Source organism: Botryllus schlosseri, chromosome 8 (genome assembly GCF_051294905.1).
Source record: "Botryllus schlosseri isolate E-star chromosome 8, Bs_hap1, whole genome shotgun sequence".
Taxonomy (NCBI): domain Eukaryota; kingdom Metazoa; phylum Chordata; class Ascidiacea; order Stolidobranchia; family Styelidae; genus Botryllus; species Botryllus schlosseri.
Genome location: NC_137243.1, coordinates 1,480,751 through 1,507,875, shown reverse-complemented (window position 1 = coordinate 1,507,875; position 27,125 = coordinate 1,480,751). Strand labels below are relative to the sequence as shown.

The window sequence follows — 27,125 nt, the reverse complement described above, 5'->3', positions numbered from 1 at the left end:
TTAATAGTAATGATGCGAGTCGAGCACTGAAACAATACCCCTTTTTTACTCAGAGTTACATCATCAACGCCAATTATAGTTGGGGTACTTTTTCTCATCTTGGAAGGCTCAAAACCTCGGTTGGTCGAATCACAACACCGAAAAGGTGCAGTGAAAAGCTACGCGCGAAAGAATGAAACGACACATCTGAAAAGTCGTGATAAAGCCCGCTGCATTATTACAGAGTGCAATGAAATACAGCTATAGTCGACGATGTATAAAAATATCTTCATGTGGTACAGAATTGGTAGAGTATATCTTTTCTTCGTGCTCGTATTGACGGTATTTCTTTGAACTTATCGCATCAGGCATACCCGTATGATGTCATAATGAGTTATTTTGGAATAATCGACTGGACTAGAAGTCTAGAATTTATAGTCGATTTCTAACATCGACGAGATAATTCTAGTTGTATAATTACAATGAAATGACGCATCTAATTTGTGAAATGTTTCTGTACTCTTATTTTAATTCTAATCTAATTTCTTGTATTCCTGAAACGCTACAGGAGAATTGCGTGATACGAAACGAGCCGAGCTTATGTGAATGAACAAATGTGTAACAAATTACAAACTCAACTTGATTTTATTGTATTTTTTCTAAGTCGGAATTTTGTTCGATTTCCACGATTTTTCGAATTCAGTAACAGTAACTATAATTCTAATTCAAACCTAATTCGGAAAAAGTTGTCAAACTGTTCGATTTCGCCCATAGCCTTATCCGCGGATTACGAACCGAATTCGGCAGAGAGTGATTGTTATCTCGCGTCTACTTTTGAAGAATGTGGTGCTTCTGATTCGGTAATTTAAAGCGTAAACTGTCGTCTTTTGTTGGGAATATGCGAGTCGTACGCCTTGATCACTCGGTTTTGTATTGTCTGTTTTTGTCAATACCGAGGTCAGTTGCGTATTTACCGAATTGCGCGGTTTGTTTAGAGACGCTTCAATCATGGAATTTAAATATTTGTTTTCGCTTTTATCGCCGCTCAAAGCTACTGCCCTCCGTCCAGCCAAATCACAGTAGTCGTAGTTGCTACTCAAGTTGAAGTTAACTCCGTACATTTCTACTCAATTGGAGGTAAAAGTAGCGCCTTACAAGTCTGTTCCAAGCTATTTCAAGTTAGTTGGAATTTTTTCTAGGATTCGCCTACTTTTAGCATTTAATCAGCGCTGGCTACATTCGAAATGACCAACTTCAAATTGACTAATGGCACTTTAAAAAGGTGCAATCTTCGAAAATATATCCAGCTGCCGCGATACAAGGGTTATTACACACCCATTTTACAACTGCTGTATTTCACTCATGAAACTGATTTAAACTTTCCTGAAAAGTGCTTTCTACGTTTTAAAAAGTGGTCGAAAAATACCAAATTATCTTCATTGTGGTGGAGAACTGGCGTTATATTCTTGGTTGAAGCGTGTTTGAACTTTCTGAATCATCCTCAGTCGTTGACAATCAGTGATACTTGAATACTCGAAGGCTTATACTCAGGCCGTGTTATTTTTGCCATTTCGGGAACCAAATGCCAAAACTCCCAAACATGCAAATTTTAAAATGCCAAAATATGCACTTTTTGCAAAGATAGATTTTATTAAAGTTTTAGGTAGAAATGTTAACAAGTATTGAAGTGAGTCTGCAGTCTGCATGAAGCGACAAAACAAGGCTGTAACGCTAAATTGTTACATTGCGGTCCGTTGACCCTTCGCATTGCCTCGGTCTACCGTCCAAGCCTTGGCGATCTATCAAATGCGAATGAAAATCTTAGGGTCGAGGCCGGAAAGTTGATTACGAAAATCTGGTTTTACGATGTACTGCGGATTGATCAACCCGGGTAATAAATGATATCCAGCATTTAGGGATGTAGCTCAAAGACTGGGTATTTTGCTGTTGTCGATGCTCGTGCATTTTGTTACCTCATGTAGCCGACATGCGCGACCCATGCTGCAGTTTTAGGCCAACGCGTATATATAATTTCATTTACTTTCAACTTGGTAATCAAACTGCAAGCATATGGTGTAATCACTGATAGATTGTGTCCCGTTGGACAATAGGGATATAGTTATAGTACTAAACATTTGAACATACACACTTACGCACTACGCAATGTAAAATGCCTCAGTCGTCAAGAAGTAACCCCCATCGATGCGCAGCGCGCACCTTACACAGGCCTGCAAACATTAGGTCCTTTGCTGTTCTCTTGTTCTCCCGTTAGTACTCCAATCGAATCACTCGATTTAGTACACGTACCTTTTAATGCGAGCACTAAGAATATAATGCCACCTCTACACCACATTAAAGAAAATTTGGTATTTTTTCGACAAAACTCATTTCATAGCACTTCGAGAAAATGCAGATATATCATTTCCACTAACGTGCGTATCTTTGTACTGCATGTTTCATATGCTGCGATACAACAAATCAAGGTTTACATACTCCCTCAGTGGAAAACAGTATCGAAACTATAATTGATAAATTAACTGCTGTTAGCGGCAATGAGGCATATAATTTCATAACTCGAAAACGTAGGCCTATCTCTCACTACCCGACTCCAACCATCAGAATTATTATACTTGATTCAGATTCTATAGTACTCGAATCATTGTGCCCACTGCCCAGCCCCAGAAAAACTTCGAAACTTATAGATTTTTACCGACACCACTAGCCGCCGCGCTATAATATGACACGCGATATCTACGAGATATTTCATACGATCTGGCCTGAACCTATTTTCTGCCTCAGTCGGACTAGACGCTTTCTACCCGCAACCATCAACCGTCTGTGCAATATAAAATAGAAGGACCGTCTTTATAGAATTATAGATAAACAATCCCGTCAAGTCAGTTCCGCAACTGCATAAATGCTGACTGTCAGAAACATCTGCGCCCGGCGTACGCATGCAGGCTAAGCAGTTGACCGTCAATAACCTGCCTATGCGGATATTGACGTGCTTTTGGTAGTCTCACATTGCAGTTATGTCGTAATGTCGCCAGTTGGTTCGTTTTATGACGTGCTCTTCCTACTCCTTCCTATCGCCAACACATATGCCTCAAGAATGTGAGAATGTGAGGCGACACCACGCTATCTCCAGTACACACCATGTACTGTACAGTGTACATCTCCGATGAAACCGCATATTCACTTTAGCTTCTTTTACGTCTCTTATGGAGCCCAGATATATATCTGATCTTTGACACTTTCATGTGCTAAATTAGGGCTGGCAACTTCTCCAGTCCGAGAGCCTGATGTGCGAACATTAAGTACTTGACGGGCCGGATTCCTGAATCGATACAGTAATCGCTGATTCATCCACCTATACCAGGAATATATCGCATTTAATGTAAAGTTTAAAGCATACGGACCAAAACAGTATTCAATGAATTTATTAAAGTAGGGTATACGTCAATAGATGCACTGCACTGGAACATCAGTTAGGTTGGAACGCAGCTTTGTACTTTTAATGTTCATGGTCGAATTTTTTTTTGCTCGCGAATGTATGTAGACCCGAACATGAACATTGAACAAGTAGTATCAGCCATCTTTCTCAGGTTGGCAAACTTCGATTTATTCAGTGACGCATAAATGAGCAAAGAAAATAAGGAATAACCTACAGTCACCACAGTTTGACGCAACAAGCAAGGATTGGGGTATTGCGGCAGACAGTGGCCGCGGGCCACATTATCATGTACACACCGGAAACTGTTTTCGGGCAGCTTAAAATCCTGCGGGCCCTAAGCTGCCCGCATCTGTACTAAATTGTGCTTTAACACCCAGTCAATGAGTGAAAATGATTCAAACCCAACAATTTGTATGGAGATATCGCAAAAATGGTCGATGTTGTATAACCACTAATGGGCGATACCGATATTTCTTTTGATGCATGATATTGACACAATGTCTTCTGTGAAGTGCAGGCACTGGTCCACAGAAACTTATTTGGGCGACGCGCATCAAGCGCTTTGTGAGATCACATACGAGGATACTCGCAGATGTGTACGATCCGAATTTGACAGCTTGTCGTAATCACTGCAATACAGTCGGTCAAATTTGCGTAAATATTCGTGGATCTCTGGCGATAAATGACGTGCAGTGTGCACTGTGCAGTGAACATGACAGATTATTTCCGAAAGTTTGACCCTGAGAAACCAATAACTCAGCAAGACAGATCTCCACCGCTGAGGAATTCCCATGACCTGCATATCTCGTGTGTCATATCCGATAAGATAGCAGCACCGCGTACAATCGTACATGATACATGTAAGGAGTCTGAAGCTATAACATGCAATCGAGTTGGGAGTTGAAAATCCGATGACCTTGCGTTGCTTGTCCTCTGCAAAGATTATTCGGATCCATACAGGCCGATAAACATTTATGGATAACTATAGATACAATTCCAGATCAGTTAGCAACCAGTAGCTGGAAATGTACCCCGGTATAAATCGAATAATCCAAAAGCGAAGAAACGAAATTCATTCTGTAAATAACGTGACTAATCAGCCATTGTAACTATGGATGATAGACGATACACGTAAAATGGAAATATCGCAAATTTTACATCCGTCTTGATGTTATGGTTATAATAAAAATATCATCCGGCCCTGAGAAACTTCCTTGTACTAAAACGAACGCCAATGTGACCCCAAATAGCACATTGTGGTTCTTCTATTTATTTATATGGACTACCCGGAATCAACGATAACTTCATAAAATAACAATAATAAAATATCGTTGGTCGGTCCCAGATCACCTTAAATGGCTACTTTATACTTTCTAGTGGGCTCCATTTTCTCACTGGCAAAGCCGGGCGTCCAAATAGAACCTCCACGCTTCCAATTTTAGACTTGTTGATTGTGACGCCATACGTACTCGATACATTACCAATTACCATGGATCATTGTCGTCCGCGGTTACTCTGTTATTTGTTAATGTTAATGCGACAGCGACACCTCTCAAGGTATTATTATTAATGTACATATTTGTGTTTTAGAATGATAATACGTTCGAATTACCAATATATTTATCTGTGGTAACCTCACAACATTGCGATGCTACGGAAATATAGGATAGCATCGAAGCGACTTGACGAAGTCTAATAAAACGTTGAGAAGAGACATGATGGTCATGGAGTGGGAAAATATCGAAATAATGGGCTAAAAGAGTGACGTAAGAGACTTGCATCGGAAGTAGTTATACGATAAATTAAGACATCTCTGTCAATAACACGATTTTCTTTGTCTCTGACGATTTGACCGTTTCTCGATAAGCTCAAGCTAGATCAAGTGGGAATTAACGTGGCTAAGTATTACGTTTGAACGAAATTAACCTTCGATCGCGTGCGATGTGAATCCAGCCCTTCCTCTTGCTCGATTCATGATACGATTGACCCACTGCAAAAACTTGAACATCGAATCATCCGTATCATTGCCAAAGCCCCACGGGGCCTGGATGTGCAACTGATAAATCGCTACTCAAAAGATTTGGTGTTCTAAACATCGAAGATATGAGGATTGAGGAAGCTAGAAATTGCCAAGTTTATGTATCAGTTCCATTGCTGTCAATGTCCCTCCAATTTCAACGACTATTTCACCTCAGAGTCAACAGCGCACGTTCGCTACACGCGCGTCAACGAAGCACAACTACCAGACTTGGATAACTAGAAAATTTTCAGCTTTTCCGAATTAGATCATAATTATAATTAGAGCATGGAAACATTTCACAAATTAGATTAGAATTAGATTACTGGGAATTCGCAATTTCTTCTAAATAAATACTAGTCAGCCTTCAGGATTACCGGACCACGACCTAACATCGATCTCGCCTTCCGCCACATGTTACCTCATTTTGTCGCTTGCGTCTTGTATTCTCTGCTTTACTTTTCATTCAGTATACATGCCTCTTCTTTACTTCGCCTCTAGGCCAAGATGGGTGTCTGATCTCAAAGACTATTTCAAGTTGTTTCGACAACTTCCTATCTTTTCGTTGTGTCGCAGTTTTGTGGTGTTTCGAAATCATGAAAATATCAATAAAAAAAGGCTGATTGATTGATTGATCTTGCCGTTTTGTGCGCTGGTGCTGATGCGATTGAATGAACATTGATTGAACATCTATCAATAACATACTACGTTGTCGAGCAATCACACTATTCACTTCATGTCTCGCTAGAAAATCAGAAGTAACCTACCTACGCGTATGTAAATCGCAATGCTTTGCGATTATTCTGGTAGAGATTGTGAGCTGTGCGTAACAGATATGCAGATTCGCGACTAACATCATATTAATTAAATGCGATGAATGTGTGTAATTTTTGAAATTACAATATGGTTTCACGTGCGGGGACGCGTCACCCAGTTGTGAATGCCATTTCACTAATTTCAACGTGATAATATCGAAAACGTGAAAGTTTAAGTTGTTGTTGTCTATCCAACTGAAAGATTTGGCGCTCGTCGCCCTTTGCACCACGATCAATGAAATTCACATTGTATAACAAGACAGAAGGCGTTTGAAATAACAATGAAATATCAGAACGGAGAAGAAATGGTCAGGTCACAAATCGAGGTTACGTGATAACACCACACGAACAACGTATGAACTAAAGATGAAATACCAGAATATAATATAAACAGTTTTGCCTCGAAAACCGTAAAAGTATATTCTAAAAACGTATCTATAGTGGTTGCAGTGTAGACAAAATTCACTTGAGTCCGTCGAAGAATTCGTTAGTGAACAACTAAAGTAGCAAACATGGGGTTTGATAGATGCGAAGTAACGCCAAACCAGTATTTATTTTAATTGATGATATCTAATATCGTGCGAAAATTTGGCTCCAAAAACACGCTTTTAGGATGATTGTATTGCATTATTTAGGCGAGTACTGTCTCGTATAGTGCCTCATGTATGGGCTCCTAGATATTCTGTCTATAAGTAGGAATCCTCTGTGACCACGTAAACACGGATTCGTGTAGGCAAATTTCGACTTTTCCTATTCAGACCTTACGCAATCCCGCACCTCAAAGACGCCATTGGAATCGTAGACTGAAATGGTTCATAAGAGTGTTCACGAAGATGCTGACCAGGCAGCTACTACTTGCCGCGACTCAACAAATTCACGTGCGATGCAGTCGCGGAGGTCAACGAAATGATAGCATCGGACTTGGACAAAACTAGAAAATTTTCAGCTATTCCAAATTGGATTAGAATTACAATTATAGCTACAGTTTTTTTTCCAAATTAGAATGGAATTATTATTGAATGGTATATTCATTGAAATGAACCCGCATAGTTCAAGTTGGCACTCGTCAGGAGTAATCGTCAGCAACTATAGTAACCCTGATTACACCAGACGAGTGTCCGCCGAGAATATTCGGGTTTATTTCAATATGAATATATTAATTAATTGTATATCGAAGTTCCGTACCTCCAAGAAGCTCTTCAAATGAAATGGAAAATGTCTGTACTGCAAGCTTGGCTTGTTTCACACTATACAGTTCGCCTGTATCATTTTCATTCCGCAGAGCATAAAAACATTTCACAAATTAAATTCGAATTCGATTACCGGCATTTCGCTGGAATTATCTAGTTGTCCAAGTCTGGCTAGCATGGCCCACTTTCGATTGCAGCGAGCATTGACTCACGCGCGAAATTTGCAAATTTTTGCAGGACATCTGGTGCGAACGACGTCACAAAGACGCGCCATGCCATATACTGAACTGAGCTGACACCAAGATGTAGGAATATGGACAAGAAAGAGTCTGAAAAATCTGGAAATGCGGAGCAGTTATTATTAACGCAGCTTCTTTTCCAGATCCATATTCATCGATGCAAGCCTGAAAAATGTTTTTACGAGAACATATCAGCCCAGTGCAATCAAATTACATTCTTTTTGCGTTTTTATCTGTTTTACATCTCGCGCCAGTGCATTCAACTTTCCATCTATCAGTAAAACGATGTACATCATGATCAGTTGAACACACTCAACTTACTCTATCTGATAGGCTCAGCGGAATGAAATCGAATCTCATCAGGATGAATATCAGGAGATTGCGTCGCATCTTGAAGATTTGCGGACCATGTGTGATCCAAAAGAAAGAAAAACTCTCATTGCAAGGTATGAATGCGAGCTGACGATGAAATGGTACTGTATATATCGTATAGCCCCTTTACAAGCCGATATAGCTGGAGTGGTTTGAAGGTGAAATTGCAAAATCAAAAAAGACAACTTAATAATTCTAAGAATTTCATCACTGATCTGAGCAGGGTTGTAACCAAGTCACAAGGTTCCGAGTCACCAGTCAATCTCACTTTTATAGTTTTGACTCGAGTAAAGTCGAGTCGTTTTCAATTCCCCACCGAGTTGAGTCCAGGTCGGTGTGCTAATGGTCGAATTCGAGTCCAAGTCATTTTGTTCAGTTTCGAGTTCAAATTGAAGTCACATTTTGAAACTCTTTGGTGATATCGAATACTGTGAATTCATAATATACTCATTTTTCCAATTCTTTTTTTCAAACAGATTTTTCAAACAGATAAAAGACATTTTTGGGCCTATTTTTCAAGTATCTGTACTGATAGGCATATGACTTGGTCGAATCATCGTGCAATGACCCGAATACAAGAAGAGTCAATGTTCAAAGTTAATCAAGTCGAGTCGAGTCATTTTCCATTTTTAAGGGAATCACACGAGTCAAGTCTAGTCTACAAAAAATCGCCATTTGAGTCGAGTCATGACTCGAGTCATTACAGCCCTGAATATAACTGCACGGAAGTTGATTACGGGATGAAATGAAAATATGTTGGCAAATGCCTGTCATCATTGACATATAACCTTTCCAGTATTAAATCTGACTTTTTCGTCAGTTTTTATTGGGAAAAAACTTATCATTTGCAGGCAGGCCCCAGAACCCATTTTCTCATCATTTTTGTTGGATATTTCCTGTCAAGTAAAAGTCAACACATTCTTATTCACTTCAATTAATATCTTTTAGATACACTGAATGTACGAAGTTTCTCGGTCGCGTTTGCGAGATTGTATCGGCACGCGAAGACGCCCTTGACAAGTTGTCGCCGTTTCACAACGCAACTCAAGATCTCAGAGAAGAGCTTCAACAGATTCAAAACGAACTGACGTCGGCCGTGATCACTTCCGAGCAACTCACGAAATGGCAGCAACAATCCCACGACTTGAAGTCAAAGTTGAAAGAGTGCTTGAAGTATGTTATGGTTGCCATATTTTCGTTATTTGACGAGCTTCTTGGAGGTACAGAACTTCAATATACAATTGTATAGTATATTCATATTTTATTTATGCTTTTCATTAATAGTAGATCACACTAGCGTTGTAAAGTAAAGCTCTTATTCAAGGTGGCCAGTTTTTTTTTTTGTGTTACCAAGTCTAACTAAGAATCAAGGCTAAATTGGATTTTGTAATGTAACGAAACATGATTTTTATGCCTTATGTAAGCTTCTGAATTAATGAATACGATCACATTGTATTTGTGAACACAGAAAATCATGTTCCCGTCCCATGCCACACAATTTTATTTCATATTATGATGTGTATGGCTGGTCATAATGATTCGAGTCGAGTAATGAGAGTCGATATTTTCGAGTACGAAATTATACGCGTGGTGCTACTATAGGAGAAATTTCATCAACAAGAATCTTCTTTTTATCTAATTTCTTCTCACTTTGGGGGCCTTGAAACCTTGATTGTGTCATTCAGAACATACAGCACCAGGCTACGTGCGTTTATGGCAGGGGTGGGCAACCTGCAGCCGTGGAAGGAAATTAGTTCGGCCGTGGACACGTAATTCAATTAGTATGTGTTGGCGGCCGTCGACATGAAAATTAAATTTATGAATTGACTCCCGAATTTTTGAAAGATTTTAATTAATCTATGCCCGAATTTTTGAGAGATAAATTAATGTTTGAGAGATTTAATTGATCTTGAAATTTTCTTCGCGCTGGCCACGATTCAATGCATCTTCATTTTTCGAATTTAATATATTAGTGCCCTTTGCAATCTGAGCCCTAGAGTACAGATGCGAACGGCGGAGGAAAATGATGCACCCCATATAGCAATACCAACTTGGAATCGTGTGCTCCTCACGAAAGAAATTTGTTTCTGGTACGTTTGGGAGATTCCAATATCTTATCACGATACCGACAATCCTGATGGGAGGTCAAGAAATAACAGTAGGCACAAAGTGACTAATAACAATTGGCCCACCCGAAGATGCATCATCATTTAAATTTGCCCTACATTTTCAAAAACACCCCTCCATCAACTCTACCCGTGAATCTGATCACATGGGCTGAGAAAGGTTAAATATTTGACAGTAATATGTCTAACTACTAATATTAATGACGAAATTAATTCATGAATCTGAAAATTTTTTTGCGACCATAACCACTCCTGGTAATTATTCATTACATGACCATGACCACTAGCGATTTAGATGCGAATAGTAAGACGAAATGAAAAAGTAGATTAGTCCGGAGTTCAATGGGATTGGACATGGAGAATTTATCATGGGTATTTGGTGTCCAGTTAGTTCATAGCGACTATGTCCTGGAATGCGGCCGTAGGCCACATAAGTAATCGAAATGCGGCCGTGAATAGAAAAAAGGTTGGCCACCCCTGGTTTATGAAAACAGCATATATGTGAAGTAGGGATCGCTATGTTAAATTGTTGTTGAAAAATAGAAATGAATTTTGATTCAGTGCACTTTGTGATCATATAAAAGGTTGGTATTTGAATTACTCAAGTCTGTCTTACTGGTAACATGTCTCACTTAATAGCCTACTTTATTACTAGTCTCAATTTAAAGGCTAGCACTAGATTCGGAATCGGATCACACTCAGGTGCTCAATTTTTCTCAGCACTCATCATTAGTAGCGTTCCTAGACGATGCCAAAAGCTTTTCCAAAATATTTGCTCATATCAAAACCCTTGACATTTTTGAAGATTGCTCTCATGACTTTGAGAAGCACTCAAGTACGACCTTCTCATTGTGGAAGATAACTTATAAAGAACACTCCAAGTATCAAAGCAAAGAGTTTGATCATAGTGTGAAAACGATGTGACATTCTGTTTCATACTCAGTGTCACTCAGCAAATGGCGCTTTCTTGCTACATATGTTGAATATGCAATGAATAATACATTAATTTCCACAACAGGGCTGGATCGGGACTTGATAGAGTGTTGCAACAGGCGCAGTTAACCGGTTTGGACAACACATCCTCGAAACAACGAACTACCGTGAAAGGATTTTTAAACAGATTGGAATCACAAGTTGATCGCATCGTGTCTGAGATAACGATCAAGCAAGAGCATTTTGATGAAGTTGATAATATCTGGAAAAACTTTCTGGACAGGTGGAATATGTGTAAATAATTGATGTGAATCATTTATTCATTTTACCATACCTGAAGCTGTTCTAGCTCACACTTATCAAGGGAAACTTTAAAAGATGTTATGAAGATTCAAAAACTTCAACACAAAAATTTAATATCTCACCAAGTTCAACTTACTGTTACACTTGAGCTTTTGGTTCACTTTTTTCTATGAAACTACTATATCAATCGGGCGAAACAGCCTCTGTATCATGGTAGCGGAATGTTAATACATAAAAGCTCTATCAGTGGAGCTATATGTCATTTTACCTTATTGTGAACATACATTTTTCATATATATCACCAAATTCAACTTACAAAAAGGCATCTACAATTGAACTCCAGATATTGAGGAAAATTGTTGATGTTAGCTAGGTTATCACCTTATTATTATGGACAGTTCAAGAACCCTCGAGTGAGATTAAATAACCACTCCTTGCCAAAATAAAAAACATATTCTTTTGCCTCACTACTGACAATATATATATTTTGGTGAGTTGTTGGTATTGGCAGCGTGGAAATAGTAAGCTATGGTGTCTCATGGTGGATTTAAGGTATTGTACTATTCTATTTACTTATACACAATGCCTTACTTATCAAACAATGGTCCTTTCATGTCATCACAATGTACGGACTCAGTTGTTTAAGTAACACCATTCATAAACTAGCTAAAGAGCCTTCCCCTTTTATGTATAGGTTTGAGGCGAGTAGAATTTGTTATTATTGCCATAGCTTTCTTCGTTAATTATAGGTTACCAAAATAAGGGCAGCCTATGTCTCCTCACCTTGCTGTACTGGAATAAATAATTATTTAGCTGGACATAGATCGACCTGAGCAATTTTATTGAATTGTATCATGACTGCTGCAAGAATTACGCACATCTTTGTACTGATTGACTATCCTACATGGTCTTTGAGATACCCATGGCCTCAGCATTGTTGTTCATGAACTCATACCAACAATGTTCACACTGTTTGTGTACTTGACGTGCGCTCCCCATAACCACCATTGGTTTCATAATGTTACCCTTTGATGGAATTATCTTATCTTGGAATTTGGAGATAATCTGATGTCTTCTGATCATACTCTTATACATCATATCATCTATGATTCGAGCAAGTGCTACTGCAACTTTTTGCACTAAAGCAATTATGAACTAATCTCAATGCCACGTCTACTTCAGCAGCACTTGGAAATACATTATCACACACTTTACGAAATCCACATTTATGCCTTGACAGGAATGCACAAAATATGCACCAATCTGTTTTGCTTTTCAGAAAGGACAGACTTGTCAATGCCTTGGATGAGATCGAAGAAAACGCCTCGTCCGATATAAATCTCACAAAGGTGACTCAAGACGATCTGCAGGAGTTAAGTAAAAAGAACGAAAAACTCAAGGTATTGCTTTTGCCGTATATTTAAAAAATAAGTTCCATAGTATCCCGTAAATGCAACCAGAATGCTAGCAATCCCAACGGATAGTTTGATGGCATGGAAAATTATGACTGTTGATGAGAGAATTCTCAAATATGAAATACTTACTATACACGGAGCAATACCTTTGAATCGGAGGTAAATTATCTGTTGACTCCAGCTTCGCGCCCCTCTTCAGATGCTTGTACGCCCCCTGGTGTGAGAACCACTCCTCCAACCCCACAGCCCACCACCACTGTCTTGTAATTCCGTAATAACATTCAATCTCTTCTTGAACAGGAAAAGCTTGAATCGAAGCAATACGAATTATCGGGTCTTCAGAGCAAAGGAAAGCAACTCACTGATGCTGACCCTTCTCAGAGTGACACTGTAAAAGGTAATTTTCATGCCAATTACTGGATTTCAGTCCTGTCAGTATAAGGAGAATTTTATTAATTTCAATTCTATTTTTGCAAATCAATTATCGAGACGATAGATTTCGCTGGCAGTTGCTTGCCAATCTTTCATTTGTGTGACTGGCTCTTGACTTTTGTCAAAATATGCGAACCTACTTTGTGGTCATGGAATAAGTTCTTGTGTAATCTAGAAATTGTACATTGAGCTGAAGCCATCTGTTGCCTCGATTATTCAAATTTTGATGCCAGTGACATTATAATTGGTGATACTATTGTTGATATGCTTTGAAGTTCTTTTGAATTTTGTACTATATGTTGACAATTGACGAGTGTCAGCCGAAAATATCCAGGTTCATTTCAATATGAAAATACTATTCAATTGTGCATTGAAGTTATGTACCTCCAAGAATCTCTACAGTTAAGTGTAATCGTGAATTATTGTGATTGCTTTTCCATGTAATCTTAATCGACTGCTGGTAGAATTTGCTGTAATCTTGATTGTAATCACACGATTCTGAAGTAATCATTATCGCAATTGATTACATTCATTCAATTATGACCCTATGTTTGGTCAGTATCCCACCCAAATATGCCACTGTGGTCCTTGCTGCAAAGCTGCCTTACTTATTATCTCAGATCACCTGAAACTCGTTGACATGAGCTGGGAAGATGCCGAGTCTGCAATTGACGAGACTGAGGAGCTCCTGGAAAAAGTGATGGCTCAATTGAAGAGCTACGAGCTCACTCGGGATAAGAGTTGGAAAGTTATCAAAAATGCGGAGGAAATTGCGGAGGCTGCAGAAGCTCCCAGGCATTTCACAATTGACGAAGTGAAAAGGCACCTTTCCAAGTTAGAGGTTGGTGGTGGTCCTACTTATTGAAGATTTATGCTCAGACCGTTGATAACTTCACGAATACAAAACACAGGGTTGTAATGACTCGACTCGAGCCACGACTTTTTGATGACTCAACTTGACACGACTCGACTCGAGTCATTATGTCTCGAGAATGGGACGGTCAAGATAGACATTTCATTTTAACTTCGGAGAATAGTAAAGTCACCGCATTATTGGTATTTAGTCTATCGGTGGTGAATTGAAAATGACTCGACTTGACTCGAGTCAAAACTATAAACGGGAGATTAACTTGTGACTCGGAGCCTTGTGACTTGGTTACAATCCTGACAAGAACAGCTCAGGATTACGATAAAATGATACCGACAATACTAACACTTCCACCGATATCCTCGACATATTCTGCCGATATTCAAAAGATATGGCATTCAGCTTAAGGCGCATTTCCAAAACTTCAGAGCTTGAACACAAAATAAACTAGAAAGGCTGCATCTGTACACCTGTAAACTATAAGAAATATATCAATATTCTGAGTATGGCACTTGCAGATTATGGTTCTCTGACTCCACACTACCATGTTGTGACGTCACCAAGATTGCTGAAATTTTTCACCGTTATTGGCCAATACCGAAATTTCTTCCAAATTGTCCTATTGACTCAATTTTATCAGTCCACCGGGTCCTAACATTGACTCAAACTTGACGATACGACCAAGTTCGATTAATGCTAATAGCAATTGATTAAAATTGACTAATCTTTATGTTACTTACATTAGTATATGTCATGAAGATAGCTGATTGCCTCACAAGTCCAATTGCAATATTCTATGAAATTCTCTACTAGTTGCTGATGATTACCCCTGACGAGTGTCAGGGTTTATTTCAATACGAGAATAATACATTCAAGTGTAAATTGGCAGCATGATTTTTCAGGGTTTGAAAGAGGGCCTCGACGAACAGCAAGGGGCAATGGACGAGATGAAGAAAAAGGGAAAAGTTCTCTCTGCTGCAATCCAGAAAATCATCGTCTGTGACATGGCATATCTTCACGAAGAGCTTGAGAATATCGTGGACAGGTTGGTATTATCTTTATCGGCACCTAACTGATTGCTAACCTTTGGTGGTTTGGGCTGTAGACTTTTACAACTAGATAATTCTAGTTGACTAATTAAACTCATTAGAGTGAATTGCCGGCTGCTGTGATTTTGATTCCGGCCTATTTAATGTTATGTTCTATTTTAGATATCTGGACGTTCAAGATAAAGTCGAAGAAACGATTGAAAGCCTGTCGAAGCAACTGAGCTTGTGGAAGGAATTTTCAGGTGCAAATGTATTCCTTGTTTGGTTGATGGAAATGTTGCATTCAACTATGGTTTTCATCATCAACAGAAAGTATGAATTGAATACCGATTATGGAGATTAGCAATGTCACATATAAAATGTGCATATCCGTTTTAGCAGTGGTCAATTCTTCGAGCCACCTATTTTTAAGCTAAAATGAGATATTGAATCCAATGAGAGGTCTGAGTTGGGTGTATGTAGTTTGAAAATGGTGAGATTTATGTGTTGTGGGTTGTCTCTCAATGAATTGACATCTAGGGGGAAAATGTTGCTACATTATGTTAAGCAATGCATTTCAACGAGGTGCCTGTAATCTGGGAACCACTGATAAATTAAACTATGTGTTGTATAGCAACCTTTAATAACCGATAGCGACATATTCTTTAATTCACAGGAGCCGATGAGGAGATGGAAATTTGGATGAATACTTCTATAAGCGATCTCAATGCTTCTATCTCAAGTTTAGAGGACAGTGCTGCTCTCAAGAGCAAGCTTTCTGCCATTGAGGGAGATATCGATAAGTGAGTTCCATTTAACATTCGTAAGCTTCATCAGATGATATATTTTTCATCCGATCACGTCACATACAATGTACAATGCGACACAAGACACTAAACCAGTCAAAATATCGAAGATTTGAAAAAGGTATCGCAGGTCTGATATTTTCTAATCGTGAATGTTTTGCAGACATCAAGCTCTGTACGACACATTGCAAGACAAAGTTTTGGATTTGGAGAAGAATCGCAAAGAGCTGTCTGTTGGAGAGATGGATGAGCTCGCGCAAGTGAATGATAACATGAGGAATAAATTGGAGAAAGCGATCGCCGTTTACAAACAGGTGTGTGGTCGGTTGAACTTTCAAGAGTGCTGTAATTTTTACGTGATGCTGTGTTTTCTTTTGCGTACATTATTTTATTTTATTGGTAAAGTTTGGATGGTAACCAATTCTGTGATGTTCCAGGCCTGGATGACAATTTTGAGGTTTTCTAAATTAGTTAAGAATTTGAATCATATTTACACAGTTCTTCCAAATTAGATTAGAAGTGGAATTACTGAATTTGTAAAAACTATTAATATTCCAAGTTAGAATGAAATAAAATCAAATAACTAGAATAACGGTATCTTGTTGTCCAAGGCTTATCATATCTGCATGTATGATTTCACCCAATTGCATTTGTTATGCATGTTATTGATTTGCATGGTTGACAAGTAATAACCTCTGTATCTCTCTCTTTATCACATCGAACAGGCTCAGGAAAAGCTGGAAGATTTCACTTCACAAAAATCGATGCTCTCCAATTACGTGGAGGAACTGATCGACTGGCTCAACCACAAGGAACATTCCTTGAAAAATCTGACCAGAGACAAGAGGCCGGAGAATTTGAACAAAGCCCGGGTAATTTAATGCATATTGCACAATTTTCATTTACCAGAGAGCCGTTATTATATGTCTTTGTGTCAGCCAATTCTTATACTGCAGAATTTTTGCTTTGCATTCGTAAATTTGCTACTAGCCTAAGAACAACTAGGGCTGGTCTAAATGATTGGATTATTCGAATCTCAATCAAGTTTTAAATCTAATAATTTAAGTCGAGAATAGTGTAAAATGATGTTTTCGAGTACCGGTACTGGAATTATACGTTCCTTGCCATTGGAAATCGAGGGTTTCATCATGAAGAGTCACCATTTACTTTATATTCTCAGGAAATCCATGACGATCTCTCAGTACAACGTGATAATGTCGAATCGGCGAAAGAACATCTGAACAGTTTATGCAGGAAATATCAAAGCAATGAATTGGACAAGGTCAAGGAAAAAGTGGGAACACTCACGATTACTTACGACAACGTCTATAAACTTTCTGTGGATGGTGAGCAGATTTGTTATTCTTATGTAATTTCTTTAAGATTAAAATGGTTTTTTTAGCCAGGGCGCTTCCCAACCTTTTCTGCAACCCCTTTAATTACTTCAAAAAATAAATGGCCACCTATTTTTTCAGCCATTCAAAAAATGTTGAAAAAAGGGTCCGTGAAGTTATAGTGGAGTATATTCAGAGATGATAATTTAAAAAATCAGCTCATTAAATTTTTTTGTTATGAAATATTTTCTGAAAAAGGCTCATGGCCACAGGTTGGGGATTCCTTGATTAGCCCATCTGATATCCAGTTAGTTGACAGTCAATTCATTACTGTGTTTTGAGAAGTTCTAGTTGTGGATTTTGAAAGGTGACTAGTTCTAGTTCGAGTTGCGGATTTTGATAAATGAGTAGTTCTAGCTCTAATTCTAGCTTCTCATTTTTAAAATGCAGTATTCGTACAAGTCTGTATATAGTATCGCTCAATGATCTTCTACTGAATGTTTTGAAATCTATTTTTGTCCTAAACAGATTTTCATTCCATTTCAGTCGTGGAGGCTTTGGAAAGTCATCTCGACGAACAGTTCCATGCCGCTGTGGAATCTTTCTACGCGTTTTATCGGGCCGGGAAAGAAGTCTTAGCCGAATGCTCCGACACGTCTGCCGATATTCCAGTTTTGGAAGGACGGGTTCAGGTAATAAAATGAAATGTATGCTACTCCCTGACCAAATCTACATTACTAAACTAATTACTTGAGTACATTTCAAAACTCTCTGCTCGTTCTACAGAAATTGCAAAGCCACGCCGCTAAAGTGGGCGACGGACAGTCAAAACTAAATGCCGCGGTTGAAGCAGGAAACCATTCCATCGAACATTTACCTCGCAGTATCGAATCAGTAAAGGAACAGATTACAACCATGAAAGAAGAATGGCTGCGTTTCCTGAGCCAGCATGATGTAATTACGTTCCTCATATTCTATTTCTCAAATATGATTTTTGCTACGAGTTGCGGAAGAGATTTGGTCTGTAACAAATTACTTCTACTGTTTTGGAGTACTTAACTAGATATTGCTAATTTGCTCAACTTTCTCGAAGAGTTTTTTGTCGGCTACTTCCAATTCTGCTCAAGTTTTTGACACAATTTGGCTCTTTTTGAGCAGAAATTAGTTTTTGAATAGATTTGTTTCGCTTTTTCGAGTGAAATTATCATAGTAACCTGACGAAATAGCCCCTGTATCGTTGTAACTGAATATATTTTGGTAAATTTCCCTATTAGCGGAGTCACCGATCAATTTGCTTTGTCGCAAAGATCTTTCATTAATAGTAGGAGTGATTCAAGAACTCTGAAATGACATAAATAGCCTATTACAATGGAATGATATATTCATATTGGAATTGAAATAAACCAAAATATTATCGGCTGACATTCGCCAAGGGTAATCATCAGCAACTAGTAGAGAATTGGAAAGAACATTGCAAAAAGGGTCTAGAAATCAATAATTTGCTTGTAACTTTCTTTCTGTTCGTTTTTGAGACAAAGTTCTGTGGAAGTGAGATTGAAACTTGTTACTTCCGCATCTTTTAAGCCCAAAATCAGCTTTCTAGCGAAAGCGGTCATCAATATATGGGGAAATTAGCTAATTTTGGCTAGTTCGGTGAAATTGCACGGCCACTAGAGGGGGCACGAGTCCAAAATTCTTAAAAAAAAAATTTGATATTTGTCACCACATATCACTTGTCCGCTTTGAAATTCAAAATTTTCCATTTTTCACTCCACCCTAACATTGTATATCAACAATCATATCACAATAAATGACGTAACCGGCTAAAAAATTAGAGTAACCTAGGTGAACAGATGGCTTGAACTCAATATAGCCTACTATTTTTAGATTTGTACACTAACTATTTCGCCCTACTGTCTCCAATATTTTGTCATCAGTCATGTTGCCTTAGCGTGAAAATGCATTATGCAATTACATCTAGAAAGTATACCAACTCTGATTCACGACTAAATTTATGCCACACCTTGGCCAAATCTAATTTTCAGGCCTTTTATTGTCAATTTCTGCTTGAAGCCGTTCTGGAATGTCTCGGAAATCGCAACCTCTTTATTGTAATTTAGTAAAAATTCAAGGTATTATAAAAATATTTCTTCTAATAGGAAGTCAAAAGTAAACTCTTAGCGTCGTTGTCTGGTTTGAAATCTTTGGAAGAGAATCGTAAGGAACTGTCATCGTGGTTGAAAGATATCGAAAAGAAAATGAGAGACGAAGATGATCTCGATGCTGAGTTGAAACAGAAAAAGGAGAGAATGGAACGTGTCGAGGTTCGATTGTCATATTTTGGGTTTCTTTCAATATGAGTATATTATATTTTTAAATGGTATATGGAAATTCTGTGCCCCCAAGAGTTTCAAATCAGACATCAGTGTGACCATAATTTCAATTCTATCCAGGCGATAGTCAAAGATCTCGCGAGCAAGTCTCAGCAAGTAGAAACCCTGATGCAGCAAGCCTACGATCTCGTGGATGGAGATTCCTCGCAAAGTGCCGGCGCCAGAAAAGCCCACCAGCTAATTACAAATTACCACGGAATCTCTAAAAAAGTCAAGGTATTTCCTGTTATGACTAGGGCTGTTGGGGGTCGAGTGCCTGAGTGATTTGAATAGGAATTGACTAATAAGTTATTAAGAGTATGGATGATGTACAGAGTAGCTTCAAGTGAATATAATATTTGATTATATATTGAAGGTCTATACCCCTAATAGATTACCGGCATTTCACTTGAATTAGTCAACTAAAATTATGTAGTTGTCCAAGTCTGCTTGAATCTTGACAATTAATACTCGCTTGGGGTTTGAGTACACATATCGTTGTGCCCAACCCAAATCATATCTTGTCAACACTAGAATTCGTTTTACATTTTCTGTGTTCCCAGGAACGTTGGAGAGAATGCGAGCAGATCGTAACGGACCATCGTCAGTACGAAGAGTCTTTCGAGACGGCCGAGGAATGGATTCTGTCGGCTACTTCGAGACTGGACACTTGTCTCATGATGGTCGCCATGTCGAAAAGCTGTGACGACATAGAAGCAGGGTGAGTTGACATAGTATGAAATCTTTTTTCAGCATTGCATACTGAAGTGGTCAGTTTCCAAGTACTTTAAGATACTGTAATGGCGAAGTGTCCTGGTTTTTGATATGTAGGTCGTAGGTTCACTCCCTGGCTGGGCCAGACCAAAGATTTGTACTGCTGGTATCCATGGCTTCCCAGCTTGGCGCTCAGCATTACTGGGATAGCATGTAGGGGTGGTACATGGTGCAAGACTTAGAAAGTCTTACAAGACTATATCTGCACCTTCCTTGTCCAGCGGCATATGCACATCATGCACTCATGGTATGCATATGCACAGATCGTGTGTATGTGTATCATGAGTTAGTGTATATGCCGCAAAAACATATAACGTCCTGTTTTACTTTATCGGAGTACTTAGGTATGGTTTATCTACTTGTGCAACTTTTCCAAGTGATCATGTTTTTCTTGATACTTTCACTTGAACTCAACAGTTTATTTGGCAAAACTTCTTGCCGTTTAGACTTTGAATTTTGTGAAGTAAAACCTTGTTTTGATATATGTTTTTGCTACGTTTACAATTTAAATTTGTCATGAAAATGCATCTTGCGATATGAAAAGCAGCCACCTTCGATCGGACACTAAAAGTATTTGACGTCTTGAACAAATCTAGTTTTTGAAAATACTTATCCGAGTAGTTTTCCGATCTTCATTTTCCTATTCCACTTGAAGTAGTTCTATCATATCTTCTAGTTCTAATTGAGGGCCAACGATGAGATGAAGAGATTTTACTTGCTCAGTTAATCGTGTCTTTAATGATAAAGAAATTTAATAATTTGAAGAAATCGCGCATACACAATGATATATTCTTATAACAGTAACTTAATATGCTTTGATCATCTCTGGCTACGCATGAAACTTACATTACCTTCCAGACTGGCTGCCGCTCAGGAAACTCTCCAGGATCTGACTTTGGAGAAGCAGGAGGGAGAGATCAAACTCAACGTGGCTCTCGGCAAAGGTGAACGCGCCATGATGAAAACAGTGATGGCCGGAAAAGATAATATGAAGAAGTAAGACCGTTTTTTCAAGTCTTCAAATTACAGTCTGACCGGTATCAGAATTTGGGATCGATACCGATAGCGTAACAAAACAGATTTTTTTTCGATTTAGACTTCTTGAACTGGACAATTTTTAGGGGAATTCGCTTTCAATATTTTTTTTAATCGCTACTTTCAACTCTACACGACGGATTTTAGTAAAAATTTGTTGTCATTTTTTTTCTTGATTTGGACTACTTCCAATTCTACTCGACAGGTTTTGGGAATCTATTTTTGATATTTATTTTAATCGCTACTTTCAACTCTACACGACAGATTTCAGTAAAAAATTTTTGTCGTTTTTTTCTTGATTTGGACTACTTCCAATTCTACTCGACGGGTTTTGGGAATCTATTTTTGATATTTATTTTAATCGCTACTTTCAACTCTACACGACAGATTTCAGTAAAAAATTTTTTTTTTTTTTTCTTGATTTGGACTACTTCCAATTCTACTCGACAGGTTTTGGGAATTTATTTTTTTCCGATTTGGACCTTTTCTATTATTTTATTATCATTTCATTTTTTATCACTATTTTACGTCAAACTCAATGCTCACATCAATCTTCAAGGGATCAGAACGCGCTGAAGAGCAGTTACGACGAATTTCTCGAAAAGCTGTCCGACTGCAAAGCGAAATTGGAGCAAAAGCTGCTCGATTGGAGTCAATATTCTCAAGCGCGAAATGAACTTTCGTCCTGGCTGCGTGAAAACGAAGCCGTTCTGTCTGGATCTCTCGCCGCCGCTGTGGATCTGAAGGATAAAGTAGCCCAGCTAGAGAAGTATAAGTAAGTGGAGTTGGAGTATTAGAAGATTTTCAGCATTTCCAAATTAGATTAGAATTACAATTAATGAATTCACAGACACTAATACAATAATATCAACTTCAGTTTATATCAAATCATGTATGCTTTCGCAATGAGAATGGCTGTATCAGTGAGATTGGAATCATGAGTTAGATTGGAATGTTAATTACGTAACTACCAAAACGCAAAGTAATTCAATGTCGAATGTTCCACCAGAGTTGGGCAGCTTCTTGGAGGTACAGAACTTCAATACACAATCGAATAGTATATTCATATTGACATAAACCCGAATATTTTCGGCTGACACTTGTCAGGGGTAATCATCAGCAAGTAGTTGAGAACTGGAAAGAACATTGTATATCAGCAATCGTAACACAAAATATGACGTCACCAGCACAAAATTTTGAAAGAGAGAGCGTTCAATGTACTATTTTCAGGTGGTACACTTGTTGACAGAGTTTGGGTCGGGCTATTTTGATAAAAGTCGACTCCAAGGCACGCAAGGCACACCTCCATCGTGTGGAGTTGGACAGTGTGCAATATTTACAGCTTTTACAAATTAAATGAGAATCAGAATGATAGCTCTACAGTGTTTTTTTTTTGGATTTGGACTAGAATTTGCATTACTGCATTCACAAAAAGGCAAGAGAGGCAAGAAACTTTTCACATACTAGATTAAAATTAAATTACCCGCATTTCGCTATAATCTGTCCTGCTAGACAACTAGAATTATCCAGTTCTTCAAGTATGAGACACTGAGCCATATGCAGAGTTGTTTTTGGATTCGAATCCAGTTGCTGACGATTACCCTTAACCAGTTTCAGCCGAAAATGCACCGGTTTCATTCAATATGAATATAGTATTCAATGAGTTCTCTACCTCCAACAGTCTTCACGACTGAGACAACTCGAATCTTGAGTTCCTGTCTTGTTTTAGGTTGATCTTGCAAGACGTAGAATCCCATGAAGAGGCGGTGAATGTTTTGAACGAGAAAGCCGTTGATTTGGACCAAGATGAAATCCAGGTATGCTTTTTCTTTTTAGATCTCATAAAACAATCAGCTATTTTCATTGAGACGCACTAGAATTAAGTATCAGAATATAAATGTTTATTAGTCTCATTCATTCATTACTGGTACTCAATATTAGCACTTCACAATATCCCAAGTTTTTGACAGCATGAAAATAGCATTGAGATTTGATGAGTCAATCGAAAATCACTCTAGAATAGCAGCAATTTAAGGTTTGACCATAAAGAAGTTCATATCACTTTACTGGTTCCAGAATTTATTTTTTCATGGTAGCCTGATGTTGAAAATGACCCCAAAATTAGCCTTAGTAGCCGAGGGTTTCTGTATCAAGTTTAGCGGTATGTTTACTTTCTGATTAGTGACTCAGGCAACAGATCTAGGTACAGGAATATGACGGCTATATTTTCGTCGTTGATGGTACGCCCTTTCCATTGTCGCTTGTCCTTTTATATTGTCTTGTAATAGTTTTCATCCAGTGTGCATGCCTCTGTTTCGCAGGACATGCTTCATCAATACGAACTTGTTCTAACTTTGGCAAAAGATCGTCACAATCATCTCAAAACGTGCGTAAAGAGGCACGAAGAATATTACGAAGCGGTACAGAATTTCTGCGGTTGGATCAACTCAGCCAAAGAGGAGTTGAATAGGTGGTCTGACATGGCTGGCGAGAAGGAGATATTGCAGAAGAAATTGAATAAGATTCTCGTGAGTTATCAACGTGGCTCTATTCATATTGAAATAAACCTGGCTCGCACTCGTCAGAGGTAATCCTCAGCAAGTCAAAGAACGCTGGATATCAACAATTGTGTAACCAAATATGAAGTCAACTGTATCACAATTCAAATCATAGAGGCCAACAGATAACTTAGGCTCAATGTGCGATTATATACAAACTCCTTCACGGTGGAATCAATTGATACATCCCCTGGAACTAGAATCAGAATGGGCAACGGCCATTAATTCTGTTATCAGCCATTGCCTAATGGATAATTGTATTTGTGCCAAAAATTATCGAGACAAGAGAATTGGTTGAGGGCATTTATTCTTTCATTCATGGGCTGAAGAGTCCACGTTTATCAAAATCAAAATCAGGAGTTTGTGTGTCGTATAAAATAGTACATTGAGTTTAAGCCATCGACTCCGTTATTAGAAAGATGGGGATGTCATATTTGGTGATACGATTGTTGATATACTTTTTCATGTAGTTATATCGGTGTAAAATCTCCAATCATGCTGCTGTTTTAAGGCTCTGAAAGCTTCTCGATCTCACGGCCGGCAGAAACTTGACAACGCCACAGAAATCGGCGAGGAGGTCATCAGCAACACAGCACAAGTCGGACAGGACGTCATCAAAACGGAACTTGCAAGGTTGTTCTTTATTAATTCGCCAGCAATGGTTAAATCGGTGATTCTCATCAGCGGCACCTAGAAATTTTCCAAATTAAATAAGAATTGGAATTGTATCTACACATTTTGGCGCTTCTTCGATATACCGCCAAGATCAAGTAAGTGCTCACAATGACATCAATAAATGCTTCAAATGAACATTGAACATCTCAAAATCTATAAACCTCAAAATAAGTTTTATATCGTGTTGGGATTGGAGTTGTGGGTGCGGGATATTGGGGATCCCACCTCTCCTCCAAACCTAATATCCCCCTCCCCCAACCCTTACATCCCCTCTCCTCCAACCCCAATATCCCCATCTCCTCCCACCCTAATCTTGGGATACCCTAACCCCAACTTTGACCTTAACCCACCTCCAACCCTAATATCTCCATTCCCCCACCCAGCCCTAATATCTATCGCTGCAAAGGCAAAAACAATTTATTTTGACGTTTATAAATTTTGGCATGTCCATGGGAAACATTAATTGGTATCATTGGGAACATGTGTTTGATCTCGGGGGTATATCAAAGAAACGCCCACATTTTTACCCGAACTAGATTAGAATTAGAATTACTGTTGAATTCACAAAAACTTCAAAAATTGGGAAAAAATGAGATCATCGAAACATTTCACCAAATAGATAAGAGTTAGATTACTGACATTACCCTCTGCTGAGTCCAACTAGCGTAGGGTTGCCATACGTCCGGAATTTCCCGGACATGTCCGGAATTTCACTGAAAAATCTGCGTCCGGGAGGAATTTCTAAAATATGCCTAAATGTCCGGAATTTTGAAGGCTTGAAGCAGGCTCAAAAAGTTTTTCGTAAATCAACATAAACAATATTATTTTCAAGCAGATATATGCTATTCAAAATTCTTCTTCGCGCCGCGCGCGAGTTCATGCGACGTATAATGATATTAGTATAGGCACCAGGCACCACCCTAGCCAAAAATGTAATCAAAATAAATATAAATAACCATCACTTACTGAAATAAGTCTGATTGTAATCGCAATTTTAAGCTAACTAACTGTATATTCCTAGAGTTGGTTAAGACCGATTGGATGCTTCAGTCACAGACAGTGGTTCCATGAGGTCGTTCGCCTTTATCTAGGGATTGCGATGATCTTGGACGTAATTAGCTTTCTAGGCCGTGAGTAAGTTTGGGCAAGCTGAATTTTTTAGTAATCATGCAGCTGATCAAGTTTCGAGCTTTGCGACGGAACATTTTCAAGTCGGAAATGAGGTCGCGGCCGTAAAAGTTTGGAAATCACCAGATGTGCAACCTGTTGGTGCATTTTATAGAAGCCTAATATATATGGAAGAATCAATATTTTTGACAGAATTCATACATAAAATTTAAGAGCCAAATGCATATAGTAAGTGCCCAACAAGTTACAGCGGGAGAAAAAAATGTAGTTTCGGACCTCATTAAAACACATAAACAGATAACCGCACCGACCTAACAGTAGAGCAGGACTGTCAAACACAATCCTGACAGGCCAGACACGGCCCTTCAGATGATTTCATCTGGCCCGTTGAGAAATCTATTGCAGAACCTAGCAAGTAGCAATCACCAGTGCTCACATTAAAGATAGCCCACTTCATGACCTATGTTCCACTCCATTCCTGTATAGTGTAAACCAGTGGTTCTCAACCTTTTTGTCTTCGCGAACCCATTTTGGACTGTCATGGACCCCCGCGAACTCGCCGAAGTTTTAGCGGGGGTCGACACTAGAATTCCAACCTATGTGTTGAAGGTTTATCTCGGCTGCTCCTCGCCATCTCATCCCCGTAAGCCGTGTCTTTTAAAAAGTCTAGAAGTGGGTCGTGCTACAAGTTGGCAGATACGGAATCAAAAATGCAGGAAAAACTGCCTGGTGAAAATGACCAATTGACCATTGTAGTCGACAAACACCATGAATACCCCACACAAACAAAACAAACAATACACAGTAACGGAGTGACCACTGATCATTCTTGAGAATAGCATAAAAGCCTATTATTTGAGTAGTAATTGGGAAGATTTTTATTTATTCCAAGCGAATTCTGAAGCTAAATGTTTTGAAATACTTGGTGGTGTCTTGAAAATCTGCGCCTTCGATTTGATTTAAACGGGTGTTGAAAATCTGTCTCCACATACAGAGGTGGTGGCAAATGTAAAAATAACGCGTAACGCTTGCGACGACAGATTTGGGTACGATCGCAACAAATATGGCATCAAAATTGACAAACTAATTTATTTCATTGAACATATAACGTCAGGCCTGGATATTTCTATCAAGCAGCTCATCTTGAAACTATTATAGAAAACAGTTATGGATATCACAGGAGAAAATTGATTTTTATAAACAGTACGAAGTCACCGTGATTGTTGAATCCAACTTTTTAATTTTACACAATCCCTAACAAATCACCACTAT

The 27,125-nt window shown here is 38.6% G+C and overlaps 1 protein-coding gene and 1 long non-coding RNA gene across 13 annotated transcripts in view; one reads left to right on the top strand and one right to left on the bottom strand.

Moving 5' to 3' along the window:
• The window catches only part of LOC145444422 (uncharacterized), a 153,812-nt gene that overhangs the window by 111,652 nt on the left and 15,035 nt on the right, over positions 1-27,125 (bottom strand). The window lies entirely within an intron of this gene.
• LOC145444388 (nesprin-1-like) overlaps positions 4,965-27,125 on the top strand; it is a 108,030-nt gene continuing 85,869 nt past the window's right edge. For 8 of the 12 annotated variants that reach the window (XM_080322360.1, XM_080322357.1, XM_080322362.1 and 5 more), the window contains exons 1-22: positions 7,596-8,140; positions 9,015-9,239; positions 11,211-11,408; positions 12,708-12,828; positions 13,144-13,240; positions 13,896-14,116; positions 15,046-15,188; positions 15,355-15,434; positions 15,848-15,974; positions 16,141-16,291; positions 16,703-16,849; positions 17,158-17,323; positions 17,858-18,003; positions 18,098-18,265; positions 19,471-19,635; positions 19,765-19,920; positions 20,247-20,404; positions 21,316-21,453; positions 22,052-22,267; positions 23,222-23,309; positions 23,814-24,020; positions 24,562-24,683. In XM_080322360.1, the coding sequence (XP_080178486.1) occupies positions 8,103-8,140; positions 9,015-9,239; positions 11,211-11,408; positions 12,708-12,828; positions 13,144-13,240; positions 13,896-14,116; positions 15,046-15,188; positions 15,355-15,434; positions 15,848-15,974; positions 16,141-16,291; positions 16,703-16,849; positions 17,158-17,323; positions 17,858-18,003; positions 18,098-18,265; positions 19,471-19,635; positions 19,765-19,920; positions 20,247-20,404; positions 21,316-21,453; positions 22,052-22,267; positions 23,222-23,309; positions 23,814-24,020; positions 24,562-24,683 (3,278 nt within the window). In that variant the 5' untranslated portion in view covers positions 7,596-8,102. Of the gene's footprint in view, positions 5,200-7,023; positions 7,144-7,594; positions 8,141-9,014; positions 9,240-11,210; positions 11,409-12,707; positions 12,829-13,143; positions 13,241-13,895; positions 14,117-15,045; positions 15,189-15,354; positions 15,435-15,847; positions 15,975-16,140; positions 16,292-16,702; positions 16,850-17,157; positions 17,324-17,857; positions 18,004-18,097; positions 18,266-19,470; positions 19,636-19,764; positions 19,921-20,246; positions 20,405-21,315; positions 21,454-22,051; positions 22,268-23,221; positions 23,310-23,813; positions 24,021-24,561; positions 24,684-27,125 lie in introns of those variants that run through there. The other 4 variants (XM_080322366.1, XM_080322365.1, XM_080322355.1 and 1 more) reach the window with 3 other exon arrangements.